Here is a 22,629-nt window from a genome sequence, read left to right on the forward strand (position 1 = left end):
ACAATTTATGATAGACATTTTAAAATAGGTCCAGTGAGTTTTTTTATATATTCATTTATAATACAGTCTATACCACCTGCCTTATTATTTTTAAGATTTTTTAACTGCATGCTTTATTTCATCCACAGTATTTCATCAAACAAACCACCATTTACATCATCAAAGTCAAAATGTTCGTCTATATTATCTCCCTATTTATATTTTTAAAATAATCATAAATTCGTCAGTTTTAATATCAAAGTTTTGTTCATTTGAATTACCTCCAATATCATTTAACAACTTTCATGGAAACTAGCAAAAGTAATGTCATTATTTAGAAAGGGTGATAAGCACTCTCCATCTAATTATCGTCCAATTTCTCTATTATCGACTGTCGGTACAGTTTTTGAAAGTGTCCTTTAAAAAAATATCTATAACTATTTTCTCAATAACTCGTTATTTTTTTTAAATACCAGTCGGGCTTTTTGCCAGGTCACTCCACTGTATATCAATTAATAGAAATGTTTCATAATATTGTTTATCGCTTGAAGAAAAAAAAACATACCTGTATTGTATTTTGGGATATTTCTAAGGCCTTTGATCGTGTCTGGACTAAAGGTCTATTAGTAAAATTAAAGTCATATGGAATTGGTGGTGAACAGATCGTTTGGTTAAAGGACTACTTAAATTGATGCCGTAGTTCCGCAAGGTTCTATCTAAGGACCTCTTTTATTTTTGATATACAATGTACATAAACGATACATTCGATATTTATTATTCCGCATCTCGTCTGTTCGCTGATGATACCTCTCTCTAATGTTCCTCATCTTCCTGTGTTAAAATTCAAACTTGGAATTTTCAATTTCATACTAAGTATATTTTCAAATAAAACGCAATTTTCTTTCTCCGAATACCTGAAAATTGCTACAGTAGATAGGATTCATACTAGGAGGGGATGCCCTTACTCGGCACGAAAAAAAAAATTAAAAAAAAAAAAAAAAAAAACACGACATAATTAAGTCATTGCATCCCCATTGTTTTAACCCTGGCTACGCCCCTGGTTGTATGGTGGTAAGTTTCTTTGAATGTAGACGAGATTATCACCACTGTATAAATATAGAATAATACTTATTGGATAAACAGGTTCCACAACGCGTCACTGTTATTTACCATGTTTATGTGATCTCACTAAAGTTCTTGTCATTACAAAATATGAAAATTAACTAATTCGAAATCGAAAACATGATGGACAACAGTAACTTGTTGGGAAACCCCTGTTTCTCCTACAAAGAGGAATATCATTGATTCTGTACACTCATCACTCGAAAAAAAATCTTATTTGAAACTTGAACTTTCGAGATACGTCATGACACGAAAGACGGTGTTTACATATGTACATGCTAATATCTGTTCTTTCACAATAAGATTAATTAGGTCACACACGAAATATATACACAGTCACATGTATCTATAATTAATTACAAATACACATGTTGTAAGAGAAGGTGAAATACTGCTGTAGGTTAGTGTATAAAGTTCGCTTTAAAAGACTAGACTTATCCTCGTCGACAACACAATGTGTAGGATAATTAATGGTATTTCTTGTGAATTTCCTTGGATTATTATCTTACTTATTACATTTGAAGCAATATATTAATTTAAGACACTCGTAGTTTGGTCCAGACTATCTCTAATAGACGATTAACAGTATAAAAACACATACATGTACTTACTTCATAATGATGTGAAAACGGTATAAAGCTAGTATATTAATAATCCGAAATAAAAGGCCAAAATGAATTCAAAATAAACTCAAATCATGTCTATGGAATATATATTCAGCCATTGTAGGGCCTTCTTCAGTCCGAAATAACACTAACACAACGTGTTACTTACTTGTACTTCCTTGTAAATGACTTTAATACAACTGCACGCGACAGTTTCTACACACGTAACTTGGAATTAAAACAAGCTAAAACTTGTTTTCTGGTCCTTCATATTCACGAACTTGTATTGATATTGGATGATGAATAATAAATACAAAACTATTTTTTAAAGTATTACGAGTGTACATGCTCCGAACAAGTACAATGGATTACGACCAAAAGCAGTTCTACACAAATGTTAATTGAAAGTTGTAACTATATATAGACCCAGCGGGCTTAATTATGTTTTAGAAAGTTCATATTCTAACCGATATTCTCTTGTAGATTTACAGTTTGCATGCTTATTTTCTTTAGCTTGAAAATTACTTTTACCTATATGTAAGTACACAATTGCCATGTATAATATGGTGCTATATAAAATGTGTAATGGAGTGATCGTAATTTACATTTCTCCATCCGTATATCTGTACTTCTTCATTTACTACTTACAAGCCTTTTAACAAACCAGGGCCTATTTTCACAAACATTCGTTAAATTTAATAAATCCCTTAACTTTAATTGTCCAAAAGAAAGCATTAGAGAACGTAAGGCAGGAATCTCAAGTTAATGAGCCATTCAGTATCACTCATGCCGTACTGAACCATTTTATGTGTACTATGTATCTTGTGTAGGCATCAGTAAAAATTCTCAGAATAACACAGATGTTCACCATTTCACTGTACCGCCGTATTTGTGTGTTTTTTTATATAATAATATCATGCTACTGTACCAATGAACAAGGCTAACATTCACACACAAGAGAATAAACACAAAATTTCCTTAAGAACCACGATTTTGATGTTTTATACGCCTCATTATCCAAATAAAGATTATTTAATTGATTTTTTTAACTTACAGAAGGGTTTTTATTTTAATAGAACAGGGAAAACCCTATTGCTTATTGTACGCTGCATAAGCAGTGTTTGTTTACCCCTAGTGGGACCTAAAACCTACCAGTCTGTGGACGTTAAACAGAAAAAAACACAACCTTGGCCTAACTATTCAAACTGGAAATAGAGGCTTCCTACGAGTGCCTCTCCACCTACCACATCTCATCAAGGTTTTCTTATGTATTACAGAGATGGTACCCTTCCATGTGCTAATGCCATGCAAGTATCATAACGCTACAGCTAGTGCATTGGAGAAATACACGTAGCTCTAATGTAGTCTGTGAAAAATGATAATCCATTACAGTCGGTGCGGAGAAATATCCAACTCTACACTACAAGTAACACAGAATGATAATATACAAAAGATACAGGGACAAAAATGTTAACAGCACATAGTCTAAACGTGATATACAATAGCCATACATTAACTGACGTAAGAGTTACCGGTTTTGAGAAGTGCTAAGAAGGATTAGCTAAGAGAAACACAGGTAAATACGTTGAAGCAATAGATCGATATAAAGAAACGGCTATAATATTTAAAATGAAGCTTTGTATTTTACTTCTAAACTTAGAATATTAATTATGTTCAGTTAAATTAACACAAATAAATATATCACAAATGTCCGAATATGAACCTGTCATAAACCGCGTGACACAAGTGAAGCCAACTAAATTGAACTTTCCTTTGATAGCATGTTGAAACACGAAAACAAATAGTACAGTTACTTTAAACCACTTCCGTAAATTAACTTATACCACCACTGCAAATTAACATATACAACCACTGCAAATTAACTTATACCACTACAGTAAATTAACTTATACCACTACAGTAAATTAACTTATACCATTACTGTAAATTAACTTATACCACTACTGTAAATTAACTTATACCACTACTGCAAATTAACTTATACAACCACTGCAAATTAACTTAAACCACTACTGTAAAATTAACTTATACCACTACAGATTATACCACTACAGTAAATTAACTTATACCACTACAGTAAATTAACTTATACCACTGCAGTGAATTAACTTATACCACTACAGTAAATTAACTTATACCACTACTTTGTATTAACTCATATCAAAACAGTAAATTAACTTATACCACTACAGTAAATTAACTTATACCACTACTGTAAATTAACTTATACCACTATACTGTAAATTAACTTATACCACTACAGTAAATTAACTTATACCACTACTGTAAATTAACTTATACCACTACAGTGAATTAACTTATACCACTATACTGTAAATTAACTTATACCACTACAGTAAATTAACTTATACCACTACAGTAAATTAACTTATACCGCTACTGTAAATTAACTTATACCACTACAGTAAATTAACTTATACCACTACAGTAAATTAACTTATACCACTACTGTAAATTAACTTATACCACTAAGTAAATTAACTTATACCACTATACTGTAAATTAACTTATACCACTACAGTAAATTAACTTATACCACTACTGTAAATTAACTTATACCACTATTGTAAATTAACTTATACCACTATACTGTAAATTAACTTATACCACTACAGTAAATTAACTTATACCACTGCTGTAAATTAACTTATACCACTATTGTAAATTAACTTATACCACTATACTGTAAATTAACTTATACCACTACAGTAAATTAACTTATACCACTATTGTAAATTAACTTATACCACTATACTGTAAATTAACTTATACCACTACAGTAAATTAACTTATACCACTATTGTAAATTAACTTATACCACTATACTGTAAATTAACTTATACCACTACAGTAAATTAACTTATACCACTGCTGTAAATAAACTTATACCACTACAGTAAATTAACTTATACCACTATTGTAAATTAACTTATACCACTATGTAAATTAACTTATACCACTATACTGTAAATTAACTTATACCACTACAGTAAATTAACTTATACCACTATTGTAAATTAACTTATACCACTATTGAAATTAACTTATACCACTATACTGTAAATTAACTTATACCACTACTGTAAATTAACTTATACCACTACAGTAAATTAACTTATACCACTACAGTAAATTAACTTATACCACTATTGTAAATTAACTTATACCACTACTGTAAATTAACTTATACCACTACTGTAAATTAACTTATACCACTACAGTAAATTAACTTATACCACTATTGTAAATTAACTTATACCACTACAGTAAATTAACTTATACCACTACAGTAAATTAACTTATACCACTATTGTAAATTAACTTATACCACTATACTGTAAATTAACTTATACCACTACAGTAAATTAACTTATACCACTATTGTAAATTAACTTATACCACTATACTGTAAATTAACTTATACCACTACAGTAAATTAACTTATACCACTATTGTAAATTAACTTATACCACTATACTGTAAATTAACTTATACCACTACAGTAATTAAACTTATACCACTATTGTAAATTAACTTATACCACTATTGTAAATTAACTTTTACCACTATACTGTAAATTAACTTATACCACTACAGTAAATTAACTTATACCACTACTGTAAATTAACTTATACCACTACTGTAAATTAACTTATACCACTACAGTAAATTAACTTATACCACTATTGTAAATTAACTTATACCACTATACTGTAAATTAACTTATACCACTACAGTAAATTAACTTATACCACTATTGTAAATTAACTTATACCACTATACTGTAAATTAACTTATACCACTACAGTAAATTAACTTATACCACTATTGTAAATTAACTTATACCACTATTGTAAATTAACTTATACCACTATACTGTAAATTAACTTATACCACTACAGTAAATTAACTTATACCACTACTGTAAATTAACTTATACCACTATTGTAAATTAACTTATACCACTACAGTAAATTAACTTATACCACTACTGTAAATAAACTTATACCACTACAGTAAATTAACTTATACCACTGCTGTAAATTAACTTATACCACTATTGTAAATTAACTTATACCACTATACTGTAAATTAACTTATACCACTACAGTAAATTAACTTATACCACTATTGTAAATTAACTTATACCACTATTGTAAATTAACTTATACCACTATACTGTAAATTAACTTATACACACTACAGTAAATAACTTATACCACTATTGTAAATTAACTTATACCACTATTTCAAATTAACTTATACCACTATACTGCAAATAAACTTATAACACTACAGTAAATTAACTTATACCACTATTGTAAATTAACTTATACCACTATACTGTAAATTAACTTATACCACTACAGTAAATTAACTTATACCACTATTGTAAATTAACTTATACCACTATACTGTAAATTAACTTATACCACTACAGTAAATTAACTTATACCACTATTGTAAATTAACTTATACCACTATACTGTAAATTAACTTATACCACTACAGTATATAACTTATACCACTATTGTAAATTAACTTATACCACTACAGTAAATTAACTTATACCACTACTGTAAATTAACTGATACCACTACTGTGATTTAACTTATTTTGGTTTTAAATGAGCAAGCAGGCCATGTATATAACATGATTTGGGCATCGAGAGTAATTTTGGAATCTATAACGTATATCTTTATGTTGGATTTTCTTGTCATGACTTGTGCTTACTTAATATGTCACTTACCCGAATCATATTGACAAAGACGTGGTCCAGTCTGTCAAAGTGAAATTTGCATTATGTACAAAGTCGCCACCAAGTCCGACATATCGCCATGAAAATCATCAGAAAACCAGAGGTGTTCTGAAAGATGCAACGGCTCCGACATTACATTTGAAATTTTATTTCGATACATTTATTATTATCATATACAAAGGTAGGGTTGCAAAACCCGCCCACATTCAGATTTTGCAGTGTTCAAGGTCTAGGTATATAACTACTTTATATGAGCTTTTTATTTTTTTGTATGTTTTAAAAAGGCATAAAGGGCCTAAAATTATGTTTTCTAACTATACTTTGGGTATGTGGCAAGGGGATCCTTGTGTCCATTTTTTAAACATATTATTTATAATTTTAATTGTTTTTGTTAATAAAAGAAACTTCATTCTTTATTTTTGATAGGATAAAAATTGAGGATAAAGGGTTTGCTCGAAATAGTTGGTATGTTATCTATTTTGTCCACACTTTTAAACCATTTTAAAAACATGCTTATAGCAGATACTTTTTTCAAAAATTAGTGATACCATATCATTCAGCATACAAATGTACTTCATAACCCTTTCATAACAATTTTCACTTAAATCTGACAATATCAAATTTCAACCAATCAGAGGCCTCCATTTCGTTTCGATGGCAACCAATCTTTTTTGAAAGTGATACCATGTTAGCTTACCTCATAACCTCTATATACTAATTTCACTTAATTATGAGATCATTTAAATTTAAGCCAATGAGAGGCCTCCGTTTAGTTACCATGGCAACTAATATTTTCAAAGGTGTTACCATGATATTAAGCATTTAAAATTATTATTGTACACTAATTTTCACTTACATAGGACTAAGGAATCATAAACTTAAAATATATAATTAGGCATACTAACAAAGAAGTGGTCCGTTCCTACCTGCACTCTCTATTTTCAAATTACTCAAAAACTGTTTTCGTGGATTTTAATTTCTAAACTAATTTATACATAGACAGAAAATATCATCAGAATATTTTTAATGTGGGGTAAAATTGTGGACAAAACCCGTAACAGGGTGAAATGAGATAACAAAGAGCAATATTTTGTTTTCGTTTTTTTCCAATAGTGTTAATTTTTCGTAAAAAATGATTTTAAATAAAATTTTCCGTTAAAAATCTAAAAGATATTACTACTAAGTATACGATGTACTCAAATGGTTTATGAATAAAAAATTAAGAATATTTAACAAAGGCTAACCCATTTTGGCATGTTTGTAGATTTAATGAGTATGGATGCGAAGAATTAAGGCCCTTTGGGCTTTTTGAAAATCAGAAAAGGAAGAAGTAATGCTATATTAAATGGATAACTAGTAGTATTTTCGATATGCAAAGTTTCAAGAAAGTTGGGCTGTTGGCAGTTTCTATGGGATTTTTTACTTGAACACTACCTTTGAAACATACTACAGTAATTATGTTAGTTTGCTAAACCTGCCTATATCAGAAGAAATTGTGAAAGTCCTTGAGATGTATGACAAGAATGTTAACAACAGTATCCATATCCACATTAATTAGTATACATGTATGCATGTTACATTCCTACTTTTATTTTGTTTATTTAAAGAGTCGAATTTGTTATAGTTTTAAAATAATGAGAGTAAACAAAATAAAAGTAGGCTGCGTTTGTATGATTGCATTCAAATTCAGTCAGTCTATCTCCATTTAATGATTTTGTTACAAAATACGGAGATGCATAATTGATGTACATGTACAAAGAGAATTATAAAATAACCCATGGTCAAGGTTGCCGAATTGTTAATTTGGATGATATTCTTGCCCTATTCCATAAACTGACCACAACCTTGGAATCTTTTACAATCTCCATATATCTAATTATATAGACCATCTAAGGCGATTAAGGTTATAAACTAATGTAAAACTTAACACAAATCATGCTTTTATTTGGTTATACATTTTATCTAGATTATTTGACGCGAAATCGTCTAAAAATCATGCGTGCCTCTTTTTTCTGAAAACCTAAAATTCTCTGGAACTACATGTACACGTTAAATATTCAATTAATGCTACATTATAAATTGAAAGATAATAGATAATAGTCATTGTTTGTTTGTTTGTTTGATTGATTAACGTCCTATTAACAGCTATCGTCATGTAAGGACGGCCTCCCATGTATGCAATGTGTTACGTGTATGTTGTGCGAGGTGCGTGTTTTGGGAGACTGAAGTATCCCATGTTGTGTCTTCTTGTATAGTGGAACTGTTGCCCTTTTTATAGTGCTATATCACTGAAGCATGCAGCTGAAGACACCAAGCAACACACCCCACCCGGTCACATTATACTGACAACGGGCGAACCAGTCGTCCCACTCCCTGTATGCTGAGCGCTAAGCAAGAGCAGAAACTACCACCTTTATAACTGGTGGTAACTTTGGTGTGTCTCGACCAGGGAACAGAATCCAGAGTCTTCCTCACAGGGCAAACGCTCAACTCGAGGCCAAAAGTGAGGCGGTACCAAGGGAGGCATTAGAAAAAATAATAGTCAAAACTAAATGTAAATCTATTATTTGAAATATATAGTTCGCCAAAGAATATAAATAATAAAAATAAGTATAAATAAAAGTTATAAAAAAGAAATATACATAAAATGTCGGCTACGGAGTTACGTAACTAGTAATACGATGCATAGAACAAATATGAATTGGTTGCCAAGTTAATGTAGATTTGAACGTGGTTTCAGCCATAAGATAAACTAATTAATGTCCATATTATTCGTCTAGTACAGAAAGGCAAATAAATTTAAATTAAAAAAAAATATCCATTAACAAAAAAAAAACAACAACACGTTCCTTCAACTACAAAAAAGATGAAATATGACTAGCATTGATTATATCCACACACATGCGATATGCAATCAGAACAAATCATATTTCCTAAATGAACATACAAATGTATGTACTGTACATCTAGCTTTTATAAGATTTGGATCAACCTGCTCAGTGTTAGTGATTTATATTGACTTTATGACGTTGTACTAGTCCAGGAAATAATAAGCTTCTTATCACTTAACTTGCTATGGGAATATGTATGGATCAACAAGCACTACCACCAGGTATAGTCCTCGCCACACACGCACAAAACAACCGTAGCTTACATCCTACAATCTGCTGTTAGTGTTTTTGCCTTTTTACATAGAAACTCACATATAGTTATTAAGGTTTAATTACAAAGGTCTCCTTCTGTGGAAAGTTGATGTGTGAGTGAAAATCGATTTCCATTAATACCCATTCTGCCGTGTTAGTTATCGGGTACAACTTGCTGGTCGGGATAAATGGTTAATCTGCAAACATAAGAATAATCTTTATTGATTTTCAGGAAAATGATGCTAAGAAATTAATATGAAGAAAATAATTATATTAAAACAAATGTCAAAGATACTTAGTGATAAGTATCAGACAAAAAGTGTATTGCGTACTTCCGCTCAGTTTTATCATATGAATACATTGGATGTTACAAAAAGTAAGAAAATATAGTTCAATGAATAATACAATATAGAAAAAAAAATGCTTTCAGTAGATTTTGGATAACACCCTATCAACCTGGACGGCCTCTCCAATAAGCGATGCCTTGCGAGAAGTGTCATTGTATAGCGCTATCTCATTAAATCATTCTGCCAATCACACACGGTGATCACATAATACTGATGATAGGCAACGACATTCTCTGTGCAGAAAGTTAGATAATGGCTATATAGACTGTGTTGTGTAACGGTCAGGGACTACAACCTGGAACTTCCACACTAGAGCGAACACTCAACTTGAAGCACATAAAGCGTGCCTGTGTCAATGTTTATAAAACAGTCATTTAGGAATAAAGAAAATAATGAAAAAAATATCGACTATTCCGATTCATGTAATCCGGGCAGAAGGTACAAGTCTAAACGATTTTTGTTTGGTTGATTATGTATAATATTCCATCAATAGCCAATGTCATTTTAGGACGACGTCCTCTATACATTATTTTGTATGGATGGTCATGTATGGAAGGCTGCAGGATTGAGTTTCCCTGTAATAGTGATACTCTAGAGTCTTCTATAGCGCCATCGCACTGCAGAATGTTTCTTTAACACAGCAGTGTTTTGTCGATGTATAAACACATTAGAAAACAAAACTATTTTGATATTTTATAGTTTTCAATCTGTTTCAGAAACCGGTACAAGGGTAATAATGTCTTGAAACTATTTCCTTTTAATTTAAGTTTTCACTAAACTTTGTCTATATAATTGAACTGATTCGGGATCACATTTTTATGGCAAAAACGAATGAAACACGCATTAAAAACCACACTTAATGCAGCATGTGTACTGTGTTGATAGATATGCATAGCAAACTGCAACTATCTGCATCCGACCACGATATTGGTGTGATAGTTATCAGGTAATGGAACACATGCTATCCTTAGTGCAATCCGAACCAAACTTATCTGGTTTGGTGTTCCGTTGTTGTATTGCGCTCTATTTACAGCTGAAGGATTTTTTTAAATAATGTAATGCTGTCTTACAGTGAAGTCAAATCTCGAAATTGTGTAGGAGTTGCATAGCTAATGGTAGAGTACGCTCTATTTTCATCAATATTCAATTTGACTTAAGAAAACGTCAAAGCTTAAACTTCTCATTGCAAACGTATTAAAAGTTAATGAAGGAATGTGAAGGTAAAACAAACATTCTAAAAGAGTATTGAAAACACCAAGTAAAGGAGTAAGTTTCCATAAGCTATTTATAGTTATTGGTTGTTTTGCTATTACACTGTACTTATTCAACAGAAACATTACATTTTAGTTCTAATTTCAGGCGCTTTCCTGGTCCCCTACCTGTTATTTTTGGTATGCGGGGCGGCACCCGTACTGATCTTGGAAATAGGGCTCGGTCAGTTTATGAGTGAAAGTGGAACAGGAGCATGGAACATTTGTCCTTTATTCCAAGGTATTAACAGTAGAAGTGTCTAAAAAAATAACAGTGGAATTATACTCGCCATATATTTCAACCCATGTATTTAACACATATTATTATATATCTACCGCAATTTTATCAAACGCGTTGTTTATTTGTAGTAATGGTGATACATACTTGTCTTTTTACATGATGTTTAAATACTTTTTCTTCCTAATTGTTAATGTTGTGTTATATAAAATAATGTTATATCTACAGGTATCGGGGTAGCCAACTTGGTGATGATGATTCTGGTCAATATATATTACATTGTGGTGCTAGCCTGGGGCTGTTACTACTTCGTAATGAGTTTACAGGCAGTACTACCCTGGTCTCACTGCGACAATCCATGGAACACACCCAGGTAACATCCATCTCACCTAACTTTTATACCCCTATAGCCCCTTAACATATGTTACAGTGCTACTATGAAGCCATATAAACCCGGAAAAACAAATTAAAAACACAGACAAAGATTATTGCAGCATGACTTACGTTATATGTGTTATGTATTAAAACAGATCAGTTATTACTTGGTGCTATCCATTCTGCGACGTATTCAAATTTTATACTCAATGCGCACATTGTTTCTGGTTTGCTATCACTATAGGTTCGACGTGACCGTGCATATATCATTTAAAGTTGGAAGACTGTACAGTACATGTAACTGTAACACAATCATTGCGAATTTTAGGATAATGTAATGGTTACATAATTTACAAACGAAACTTAAAATCATCGTTTCTTGTACATATCAAATACATGAAAGGGGCCATGAAGATTGTGCGATTCATATATAACCACCTGTTTTCGCTAGGAATCAAAGCATTGCAATTGTCAGTTTTTGTTTGATTATTAAAAAAACCACCAACAAATTAAACATTTACATCACCTTCTAAACAGTCTCTTTAGGTTGGTAAGAATGGCCTTTTGAACGTTTTTCCAATTTATAATCATACCAACTCAACATTTATTGTTTCAAAATGAGTTTTCTCTAGTGTTTTAACCAAAACTGTTTCATTTAAAACAACCTTTTTATCAAATCAAAATGTACGATCTATGTTTAAGTTCTTACTTGCTTTTGTCTTATCATGATCGTTTATATGCAATCATTATTTATCTTCTATTTGAATATTTAAAAGTAATGAATGTCGTGTAATACGGTTGGTCATTTAATGACCTTATATATTTAGTTGTCGGTGGGCCGTAAAACTAAAAAAACCAAACAAAGTTAAATTGTATAATGATATTGTTATACGACCAGTGTAGTTTTTACGTGTGACGTTTCGATGACGAGTCCACGTACAATATATACACTGTCATCTTCATCAGGAATCGTGCATATCAGCTGAACACCTCTACAGGCTAGTGACTAAACATACCCTTTAAATGAAAACAATATACAGCTTACTTTACAACAATCTTAGCTATACGATGACTGAAAGCGGCCGGACACATCTGAGTGATATTTTAAAACTGTACCGCGATACACCTTTCTGGTACACTTAACGTTGCATATGTTTTGTCTATTTCTCTCCTAATACCGCAGTCGATAGCGCCCATGGTACACTTTTAATCACTTCTACTGTATGTGCGGGCGATCTGTATTTATGATATTTCAAATACTGTTCTTCTTCTGGGGTCCTCTTTAAACAATAATAAGGACTGGGGTATTGTGCAAGATGAAGGAGGTCCATATAAATGTAACCCGAAATATACCGAAATAGCAACATCGGTTAACATCAAAACAACAACGAAATGTACAGAACTGTTCTGGTAAAAATGTGCGAAATAGATATGATTTAGTTCATGATCGTAATCATCAGTTGCTTTGATATTAAAAAAAATCCATTGAAGTTTCCATTCGAGTACCCCGGCATCAAAAGAAAGTGAATTTCTAAATATCATGTTATTTCTTGTTTCATCAGAATATCAATAGCCGTGCACTGATTGTCAATTTGTATCATGGATCAGAAAGGAGTAAAACTGCTTCTTTGGGTACCGCATAAAAGAGAACCATGATACAGAAACGAGTAAAAATTTATTCAAAAATTTTAAAAGATTTATAAACATAAATTCCTTCCACATTAAAACTGAAATTGAGACTATAGTTCATACATTATGGGACTGTGAAAATGTTCAGTAATTCCTATCAAATTTTGAATCCATATTAGAGATGCTTTTAATTCCATTTTCGATTAATAAGGAATCTTTCATTTTTTGGACTCTAATTGTAAAAATTATACAGATAATGTTGTCATTTTAGTACTAAAGCAATATATTTATAGTGCTAGATGTCTTCAAATTGGTTTATCAATGAATGCATTTAAAAATCTTTTGAAGGATATGTACAGGACTGAAAAATACATTGCAACCACCAAGGGTGAAACACATATTATGAAATTTGTCAATGAGTGGAGAAAATGGGAAAGTTTTTTAGAATAATGTCACTTTTTAAACTTTTTCTCTTAATATACTTTAATTTCTTTTTTGCATGATCTTGGTGTGGTATCTAATCTTTTTACATATGATTTTATAAATCTCATTGAGAATAATGAGCATTGTCAGTCCATTGCCACTTCTTCCTTCTCTCAGTTCTTTCTACTATTCTTCTTTTTTTACTTAATTTCTTCTTTTGCTTTTCTAAAAGTAATCGTTCAATTAAAACTCAAGAAAATTACTATCATATTGTATAGGGAATACCTAGTACTGTAAACCACTTTGTCCACAGGCAAATATATTTTTTTTCAGATTTGATATAATCCAGTCGAGTATTATATATATGTGAAAACACATAATAACTAATTAATATATATAATGCATATATACATATCTACAGAGAGAGTAAATTTTGTTTTTTTCAATGAACACCTTGAGAGTGCATTATATCTAGCAACCCTTGTAAATAACTTGGTTTACAGTATTAGATAAGTTCAAAGTTTATAAATGAATATTACGATTTAAATAATGAATATTGAATATCATATGTAAATGTTTTTTGTACCCATGTAAAATCTCTTCAAAAATTAAAAAAAAATACAAAAAAAAATTCCTTCCACATTTTTATTCTAATGTATTATATTCTATATATATATATTTCCAGATGCAGTCCAATAAAGCTTTTACCATGTAACGGGACGAACGGGGCGCTGAACGATACCTTAAACGTCACCTCCGTTGTGGCTTGTTTGAAGGACAATTCAACCTCAACGGTAGACCCGACAGTGGAATTCTGGGAGTAAGTATCTATATTTAATGAAAACATTTACCACGTATATAAGTATTTTTGTCGTCCCTGGAGGCGGGATAATATAATTCACAATTTTGAATGCCTTACAATGTTAGTGAAAAATTCCATTGAATATGCTTCGGCAGTTTTAGAGTAGTAGTTGAAAAAGTCGATCGTTTACGGATTTCGATTTGATTACTTCCTTTCAGATAAAATGAAAGGTCAAAAGTAGAAAGTATTGAAAATAAGATAAAATAAACTCGATACCTGATCGCCCGCCTCATTCTGGCTGTTTAATTGTAGACGGAGAGTTCTCCAGATGTCGGGTGGAATTGAGGAGAGCGGAGGAGTGATCCGGGACATTGCTCTGTGTTTACTTTTTGTCTGGGTATTTGTCTACTTCTGCGTTTGGAAAGGCATCAAGTGGACCGGCAAGGTCAGTAAAATCCAAGCACAAAACTGTTATTATAGATAAATAGATTATAGATTTATAGATTAGATAGATATATGTTACTCAATTTGCCAGTTGTGTTTTATACTATTACCTTTGTGTATGATTGTTTTGCATTCCCTGCTGCTGTAGGCTGTGAATTTTGAGGGTAAACAATATCTTTGATATTGTATGATTTTTGTGTTGATTTTACTTTACTAACTGTCAAGAGTTCAGTATCTCGTGAATAACATCTGTATTTTATGATATGTTTAATTTTGATCTGAAGTATGTTGTGTGTTATAATGATAATTTATCTTTCTTTAATAATATTAAAGGTTTTGTATTTATGTGAAAATGTAACTCTCTTTACTGTAGTTAATTTTTGTGTGTCTGTATTCAGGTTCTCTTCCATTACTGAGAGCTAGTTTTACCATTTTAGGTTGTATATTTCACGGCTACCTTTCCTTATGTTGTCCTCATTACCTTACTGGTCCGTGGTCTAACCCTGGACGGAGCACTCTACGGCATCAAATATTTCCTCATTCCGGATTTCTCTAAACTTTCCGAGGCTCAGGTATGTAAAGTTGCATAAGGGGTCCGTAATCCACTTCCCCAAATGCTTTCTAATGGATTTACCTTGCAGTATCTCAATACGTTTACCTATTTCTAATACATTTTAAAGAAATGTAATGTCTTCATCCGTTTAGTTTTCAAATGAAAAATCGTCAATATTGCAAATATAAAAATAACTACAATTCGTGAAGTGCGTATTTTAAAGTCATAATGTTTTAATTTGTGAAATTAAAATAATGCTGATTACTTTTGTACAGTTTTTAAACGAGTAAATTTCAAGCACAAGCACACAAATCTTATATGATAATAGTGTTTGTAAAATTAAAAAAAAAAAAAAAAAAACATTTTTGTGATGCCTTGGTTGAAGCGATGGCTTGTACATGAAGGCCATCAGTCTATTCTATCTAAGAGTGTACCAAGCTAGTATCTCACACCAATACGTAATATGAAGCCTATGCCTTCCAATGAGGCAATTTTTCGAACATTGATCATTTTTCCAGCCAGCAGGTGTATGCCATTATACCTGGTATATGTAACTAGTTGAGATCTGATTTACTTCCAGGTATGTGGACCTCCCGCCAGGGGTTACAGCCATCATATCTCCAAAGTTGCTGGCGGACGTTAACGCTTCATACATTGGGATTCGACTGTTATTTCTTCTTATTTTGAGGCGGGATGCAGCGTCTAGAAAATTAGGCAATGCATGGTTTTGTGTGCGAACTTTTATACAAGCAGAACATTTACGCCATTTTTATGCTGTTTTTGTTTGTTCAATTTGATTACATTTTGTATTTAGATACTGTATAGTTGGGAATTATCACGGAAAATTTAACTCATAAAATATAGAAATAAACGTAAACAAAATAAGCATGTAAATGCACAAAACATCGTGAATACTATAGCCTTTAATGATGTTTTGGTTTAATACAGGAAAAAATGGCGCCGCGATAAAAGAACAACTGTACAGTATTTCAATGTTCTGTTGTCAGGAAGTAGATTGGCCACCGCCGAAAAGTGTTGTTTATATTTTGTTTTACAGATACTGGAGCAAATATCCTATCACAGCAACCTAACGATAGAAGGATGTTTAACCCCCTTTTGTTACAGACATGTTATATTCATTAACCATTAAATTGCAGTGCCGGTCCCATCGTTGTCCGATTCATGGGTTGCTACGTGTATAATTGTTTTGCAGGAGGAGAGAGGATGTGGTTGTTGTAGAAATGATTATTTTACAGGTTTGGGTAGACGGAGGGACTCAGATATTTTTCTCCCTCGCTATTGCCCTAGGAGCCATGATAACGCTTGGAAGCTACAAGAAGTTTGACAATAACTTTTACAGGTATTCTTATCGCAAAGGGAATGTACTCAGTTACGCTGAGCTCGCAACCTGTAACAGCACAACATTTCCGTTTTAATGTTAACATGTTCATGAACAATACCATTCCCTTTTGCGATAATACAGCCATATCTAATACTCAGAATGCAGTATCATTAATATATGTAACTGCTTGCTTTAGCCATAACAAGAAACATCCTCGCTGCCCAGATATTAATAAAAGATATCTTGCCATATCATACTCAGTTTTTGTTTCATCAATATTTACCATGTAGATTGTATGCGTATTTTTTTCTGAAAATAGAAAAGGAAACTTTCTGAAAATCTTTTTCCGGGTTTCTTTAGTAAGTTTTACCGTTTTGTCTAAAAATGAGATTCGGGCTTTCACTGCATGTGATTTGTTTCAAACCACAGAATCTTGGTTTTGACTTTATAATCGTTAAATGCACTTTTCATTTCAGGGATTGCTTCCTCATCATGTGCATCAACAGTGGAACTAGTCTACTGGGAGGATTCGCTGTATTTTCTATCCTTGGATTCATGGCGACAGAACAGGGAGTGGATATCTCAGAAGTCGTGTCATCTGGCAAGTTTTTATCCGATATATTACACTGAATAAAAACCTGATAAAATTTAGCTGACTTGGAAGCTCAAAAGCGTCAATTTACATCAATATAAGAGAAGAGTGACCGATTCATAGTTAAATGTGAATTTTTGGTTAATCTGAAAGAAGATTGTGGGAGGGATTGAAGCCTATATCCGTTGATCGGCGTCCTTTACGCCGGGGGTAGTACGGCTTTTCTCCAAGACGTTCTACATTTGTAAATAACTGTGTTACTAGGACGTTAACCAATAGCGGAATATCCGTTTACTGTTATATAACAACCGCTAGCATTCTTTGATGCTCTTCATTAGATTTTTTAAAATAACAATATGTCGTTTTTACAGGCGCAGGTCTTGCCTTTATCACATATCCGAAAGCAGTCCTCAGTATGCCTCTGTCTAATCTATGGTCAGCGGTGTTCTTCTTCATGCTCTTCCTCGTTGGCATTGATAGCCAGGTGAGGGAGTAAAGAAATCTTCACTTTCCATTGATATTCTTCAATAAACCTGACATTTTAAACATAATGCCGAGTTCGGATGATGGCTGGTTACACAATTTAGTCAATCTAATATCGTCGTCGGAATTCTACAAATGTGATTTACATGAGAGGGAATTTTCACTAATTATGCCAAGGCCTATACATATTCACTATATCCACGGTCACAGTTTTCACCTTGATGGTTGTATATTGAAGGTTATCAATTTTCGAATTCAATTTATTTTGAAATGAAAGACCATACTTAGCATATGTGCACAGCAAGCATTTATATAAGCAGTATGTAAACGGGAAAATGATCTGTGTGAGGTAAGTTAAGACTAATATTTACATAACAAACTACCATTTAATTGTTTCCGATTTAAATGTTATCATAACGTTCTATTGATATATAAATTAAACATATGGTCAGTGATTTTGATGTGGTTATTTTCGTTTTCAGTTTGTACATGTGGAAGCTGTCATCACACCGTTTATTGACATGTTCCCTAAGTACTTAAATAAACCTTGGCACCGCATGGCTGTCACAGCGATATACTGTGCATGCGCCTTCCTCATCGGTCTGTCAATGACAACAAGGGTAGGTGGATGACTGAAGCTAAAGTTCAGGAAGACAGTCATACTGCAGCTAAATCCTTCAATTTGACTGTTATCATTGAAAGGAAAATTGTTATGATAGACTAAATGTTGTAATATCAAATTCTGAGTATAGATTTCAATATATGACCAAAATGTAAAGTTTTGCAATTGGCACAACGTTCTAATAAACAAGTTCGAGATTGGTGATCAGTTATACAACTTGGTGAACAACCTTTCAAAGTAGATATATTTGATGAATTAGACCATGAATGAAGGTCCCTTACACCCTATCATGCTACTAATTCAATATGCAGTCTCTAGGCCTCCTAGTTATTTACAAGAGGTCGTTTAAAGATTTTAGCCTATTTATCACTGTAACCTTTAATGAAGGCCAAGGTCATTCACTTGAACAAACTTGGTAGTCTTTCGTCCATGCATGTAACAGGCTCAATATCAGGTCTCTTAGTTAATCATAAGAAGTCGTTTAAAGATTTAAGCCTATTTCACTCCTGCGACCTTGAATGAAGGTCAAGGTCATTCATTTTAACAAACTTGATAGCCCTTCATCTCAGCATATCACAGGTCCAATATAAGGTATTTAGGCATTTTAGGTATTTACAAGTTGTTTAAAGGATTTAGCATATTTAATCCCTGTGACCTTGAATGAAGTTTAAGGTCAGACATTTAAACTAAGTAGCCCTTCATTTCAGCATATCACAGGTCCAATATAAAGTCTCTAGGCCTCTTAGTTATTCACAAGAAGTCGTTTAAAAGGCTATTTAACACCTGTGACCTTAAATGAAAGGCAATGTCATTCAATTGAACAAACTTCGTGCTAGCATGCTGTAGGCCCAATATGAGTACCTTGGGCCTTTCGGTTAAAGTTGTAGAGAAGAAGTCCTTTGAATGAAAAGTTTACGCACGGCGCACATCACACAGCGCACGGCGACGGACGGTACATGATGACAATAGGTCATCCCGACCTTCAGGTTAGATGACCTTATAACTACAGCATTGCCCTCTGGTATACTTTGTAGCAACAGTGGATCGTAAAGAAATTGAGTAAAATCTGACATTTTCCCTCTGACGGTAGTTACTGTTTTCACACAAACATCCCACCTTGATCGAAGAAAACATACTTATTGGTCTAACGTTTTCTTTATAATTACAGGGTGGAATTTACATCTTCACTCTATTCGACTACTACTCAGCCAGTGGAATGGTGATGTTGTGGGTATGTTTCTGGGAATGCATCGCCATAGGCTGGATCTTTGGTCAGTATTTATCTATTCTAGTGTTATTCCATATTCATATAAAGTCCAATAATGACGAAATACAAACGCATTTGTCACATGGTAAAAAAAAGTTCCATGTGATATCAGAATAATCTAATTTCATATGTTTACACTAATTTCTATTGTTTAGATTTTTGAGGGTATTTTTCCATAGACCGAAAACAATGCACATTGTACGTCAAGTATTCACTGAACGTTAGTCTCAATATCTTTGGGGTTTATGAAGTCCTAGACAAAACAAGATTTCCACGGAAGTGGACGTGTCGACTGCATAGTAGTTTAAAACATCACAAAAAAAGTTATTACAGTTGAAAATATTGTTAACAACTAATTCAATTTCAATTTCCAAATATTTTATTGACAAAAGATGTTAGGGTAAATTGAATTAGACATCAAGCATAGCCTATCTTAGTCTTCTCCTGATACTGGTGGTACAGACAACAGTTATATAAAACACTTATAATTATACATGGTGAGGTTTATGAAAACAAGGGGAGGTAACTCCTAGATGAGGAACGACATAATTTTTGATCATATTTATTGTAACTATGAAAAATTAAAAGCTAATTTTCATTTTTTTTATATAATAACCAAGTACATTGTATTATGACATGATTCTAACTATACTTGATAGTATGTATTTTTTGTGATATTGGTCCTATTCACCACAACAGATACAGGCTATAAAGTCCACATGTGTATAACACAATTAGCCATCCACCGGTGGGAATCAAGAACCATTCTCACAAAATAGACATATATTTGTTGTGTTGAGTTACAACTTTATTTGTAATTAAAAGTGTTTATCCATAATTAGTTACTTAGGAGAGGTACTTTACTTAGATATTTGATGTTTTTAAAATAATAAAAGAAAAGAAGAAGAATGATAATCATATTAACAGAAAGACAATTCAAAAATGAATTTGGATAAGTCTCATTAGGCTGCCCATAGTACAAATATATATAAGTTATCAAGTCTCGTAACCCTTGCAAATATTGACAGATTTTGACCAGTATCGAACCCACCTAAGATCTCATTGATATAAAGCAATATACATAATTTGGTTGAAATAGGATGATAAAAACGAAAGTTATTGATAGGAAACCAAGAAATTATCTGTTTTGATGATTTTAAAGTCCCGTAACTCTTCTACATATTAACGGATTTTGACCAGTATCAAACCCCTGAGATCACATTCATATAAAGCAATATACCAAACTTGGTTGAAATCGGACAATAAATACCATAGTTATCGAGCGGAAACCATGAATTTATCTGTGTTGACGATTTCAGTAACTCTTGCAAATATTGACGGATAATGACAAGTATCGAACTCATCCGAGATATAATTGATATAAAGCAATATATCAAGTTTGGTTAAAATTTGACAATATTTAAGGTACCATTTTCCAGACGTCGCCACCGTCGACATAGTGATACCTATATGTTGCACTTGCGTTGCAGGCGACACAAAAACGGACGGACATTATTTTTCATAGACGCCCGTTTTGGCTTTGACTTCATAAACCAATCAGATGTTGAGAATCATGCTTAAGTAAATCTATACATTATGCATATTTTTATACAGAAAAAAGTTAGAAACTTCGTTTGCAGACACAAACTAACTAATAATTTTTGCAGCTAGTCAATATAGCAGCAAAACGAAAACATGACAACATGCGGCCTCTCGACCTATATAATTTCTTCTTAAATTTTAGTCATTATGTCTGGTAGATATTTCTGGTTTGGAATACTTGTAAACACATACATTATCAATTTAGCACTTGAACAGTGAACAAGAGAATTTGTAGCCTCAATTATCTATCTTAATTTTAGGTGCGACACGGTTCTACGACGTAATAGAGCACATGGTAGGGTTCAGAATCAATCCGTTCCTGTGGATTTGTCTGAAGTTCATCACACCAGCTGTCACCGCGGTATGACAAATATTAAATAGAGAAAATTAATGATTGTTAAAAAGTGTAATCAAACTATGACAAATTAAAATTTAAATCTGAAAATGATGTTAATGAAAGTTGATTGTTATGATCTAAACATTGCGTTGAAAAAATGAAATATTAGTTTTTAAGTGTTTACTAACCTTTTCATTTCAGGGCATTTTCGTCTTCCAAGTAGTAACATTTAAGTCGGCCACTGTGGGAGATTCGTACCAGTACCCTGCTCTCGGAGAGGCGTTCGGTTTGTTGCTGGCGTTTGCCTCAATGATCTGTATACCAATCACTATGATCGTTAAAATTCGTCAGATCCCTGGAACTCTCACTGAGGTACGTTTAGAAGCACATACACATTTTACATGTTTATCGAAACACAGAAACTTTTATATTACAGTCAGTTGAGTGCATCTCTCAATTCACATGAGCAAATGACACAATAAAACTTCTGATGAACATTATTTGAAGGTGGTGAATTTAACATAACAAATATATTTCACACAATTATTTTCTATTGAGAGTAAAAAGCAACTACATATATTGGTATACCTTATCTGTCATTATTTTATCTTATCGAAGTCTTCATAGAAAAGGTTTTTTCGGTCATCATTTTAATTGACTCGCGAGCTTCTAG

At 32.4% G+C, this 22,629-nt stretch overlaps 1 protein-coding gene across 1 annotated transcript in view; it reads left to right on the top strand.

Moving 5' to 3' along the window:
- Window positions 1-22,629, top strand: part of LOC138315842 (sodium- and chloride-dependent taurine transporter-like) — a 49,434-nt gene that overhangs the window by 23,102 nt on the left and 3,703 nt on the right. The window contains exons 2-13 of the mRNA XM_069257140.1: window positions 11,357-11,488; window positions 11,714-11,858; window positions 14,598-14,732; window positions 15,027-15,159; window positions 15,596-15,730; window positions 16,968-17,071; window positions 17,530-17,654; window positions 18,017-18,129; window positions 18,611-18,748; window positions 19,919-20,021; window positions 21,880-21,980; window positions 22,158-22,328. Of these exons, the coding sequence (XP_069113241.1) occupies window positions 11,357-11,488; window positions 11,714-11,858; window positions 14,598-14,732; window positions 15,027-15,159; window positions 15,596-15,730; window positions 16,968-17,071; window positions 17,530-17,654; window positions 18,017-18,129; window positions 18,611-18,748; window positions 19,919-20,021; window positions 21,880-21,980; window positions 22,158-22,328 (1,535 nt within the window). The remainder of the gene's footprint in view (window positions 1-11,356; window positions 11,489-11,713; window positions 11,859-14,597; window positions 14,733-15,026; window positions 15,160-15,595; window positions 15,731-16,967; window positions 17,072-17,529; window positions 17,655-18,016; window positions 18,130-18,610; window positions 18,749-19,918; window positions 20,022-21,879; window positions 21,981-22,157; window positions 22,329-22,629) is intronic.

The sequence above is a fragment of the Argopecten irradians genome, chromosome 2 (assembly GCF_041381155.1).
Source record: "Argopecten irradians isolate NY chromosome 2, Ai_NY, whole genome shotgun sequence".
NCBI lineage: Eukaryota > Metazoa > Mollusca > Bivalvia > Pectinida > Pectinidae > Argopecten > Argopecten irradians.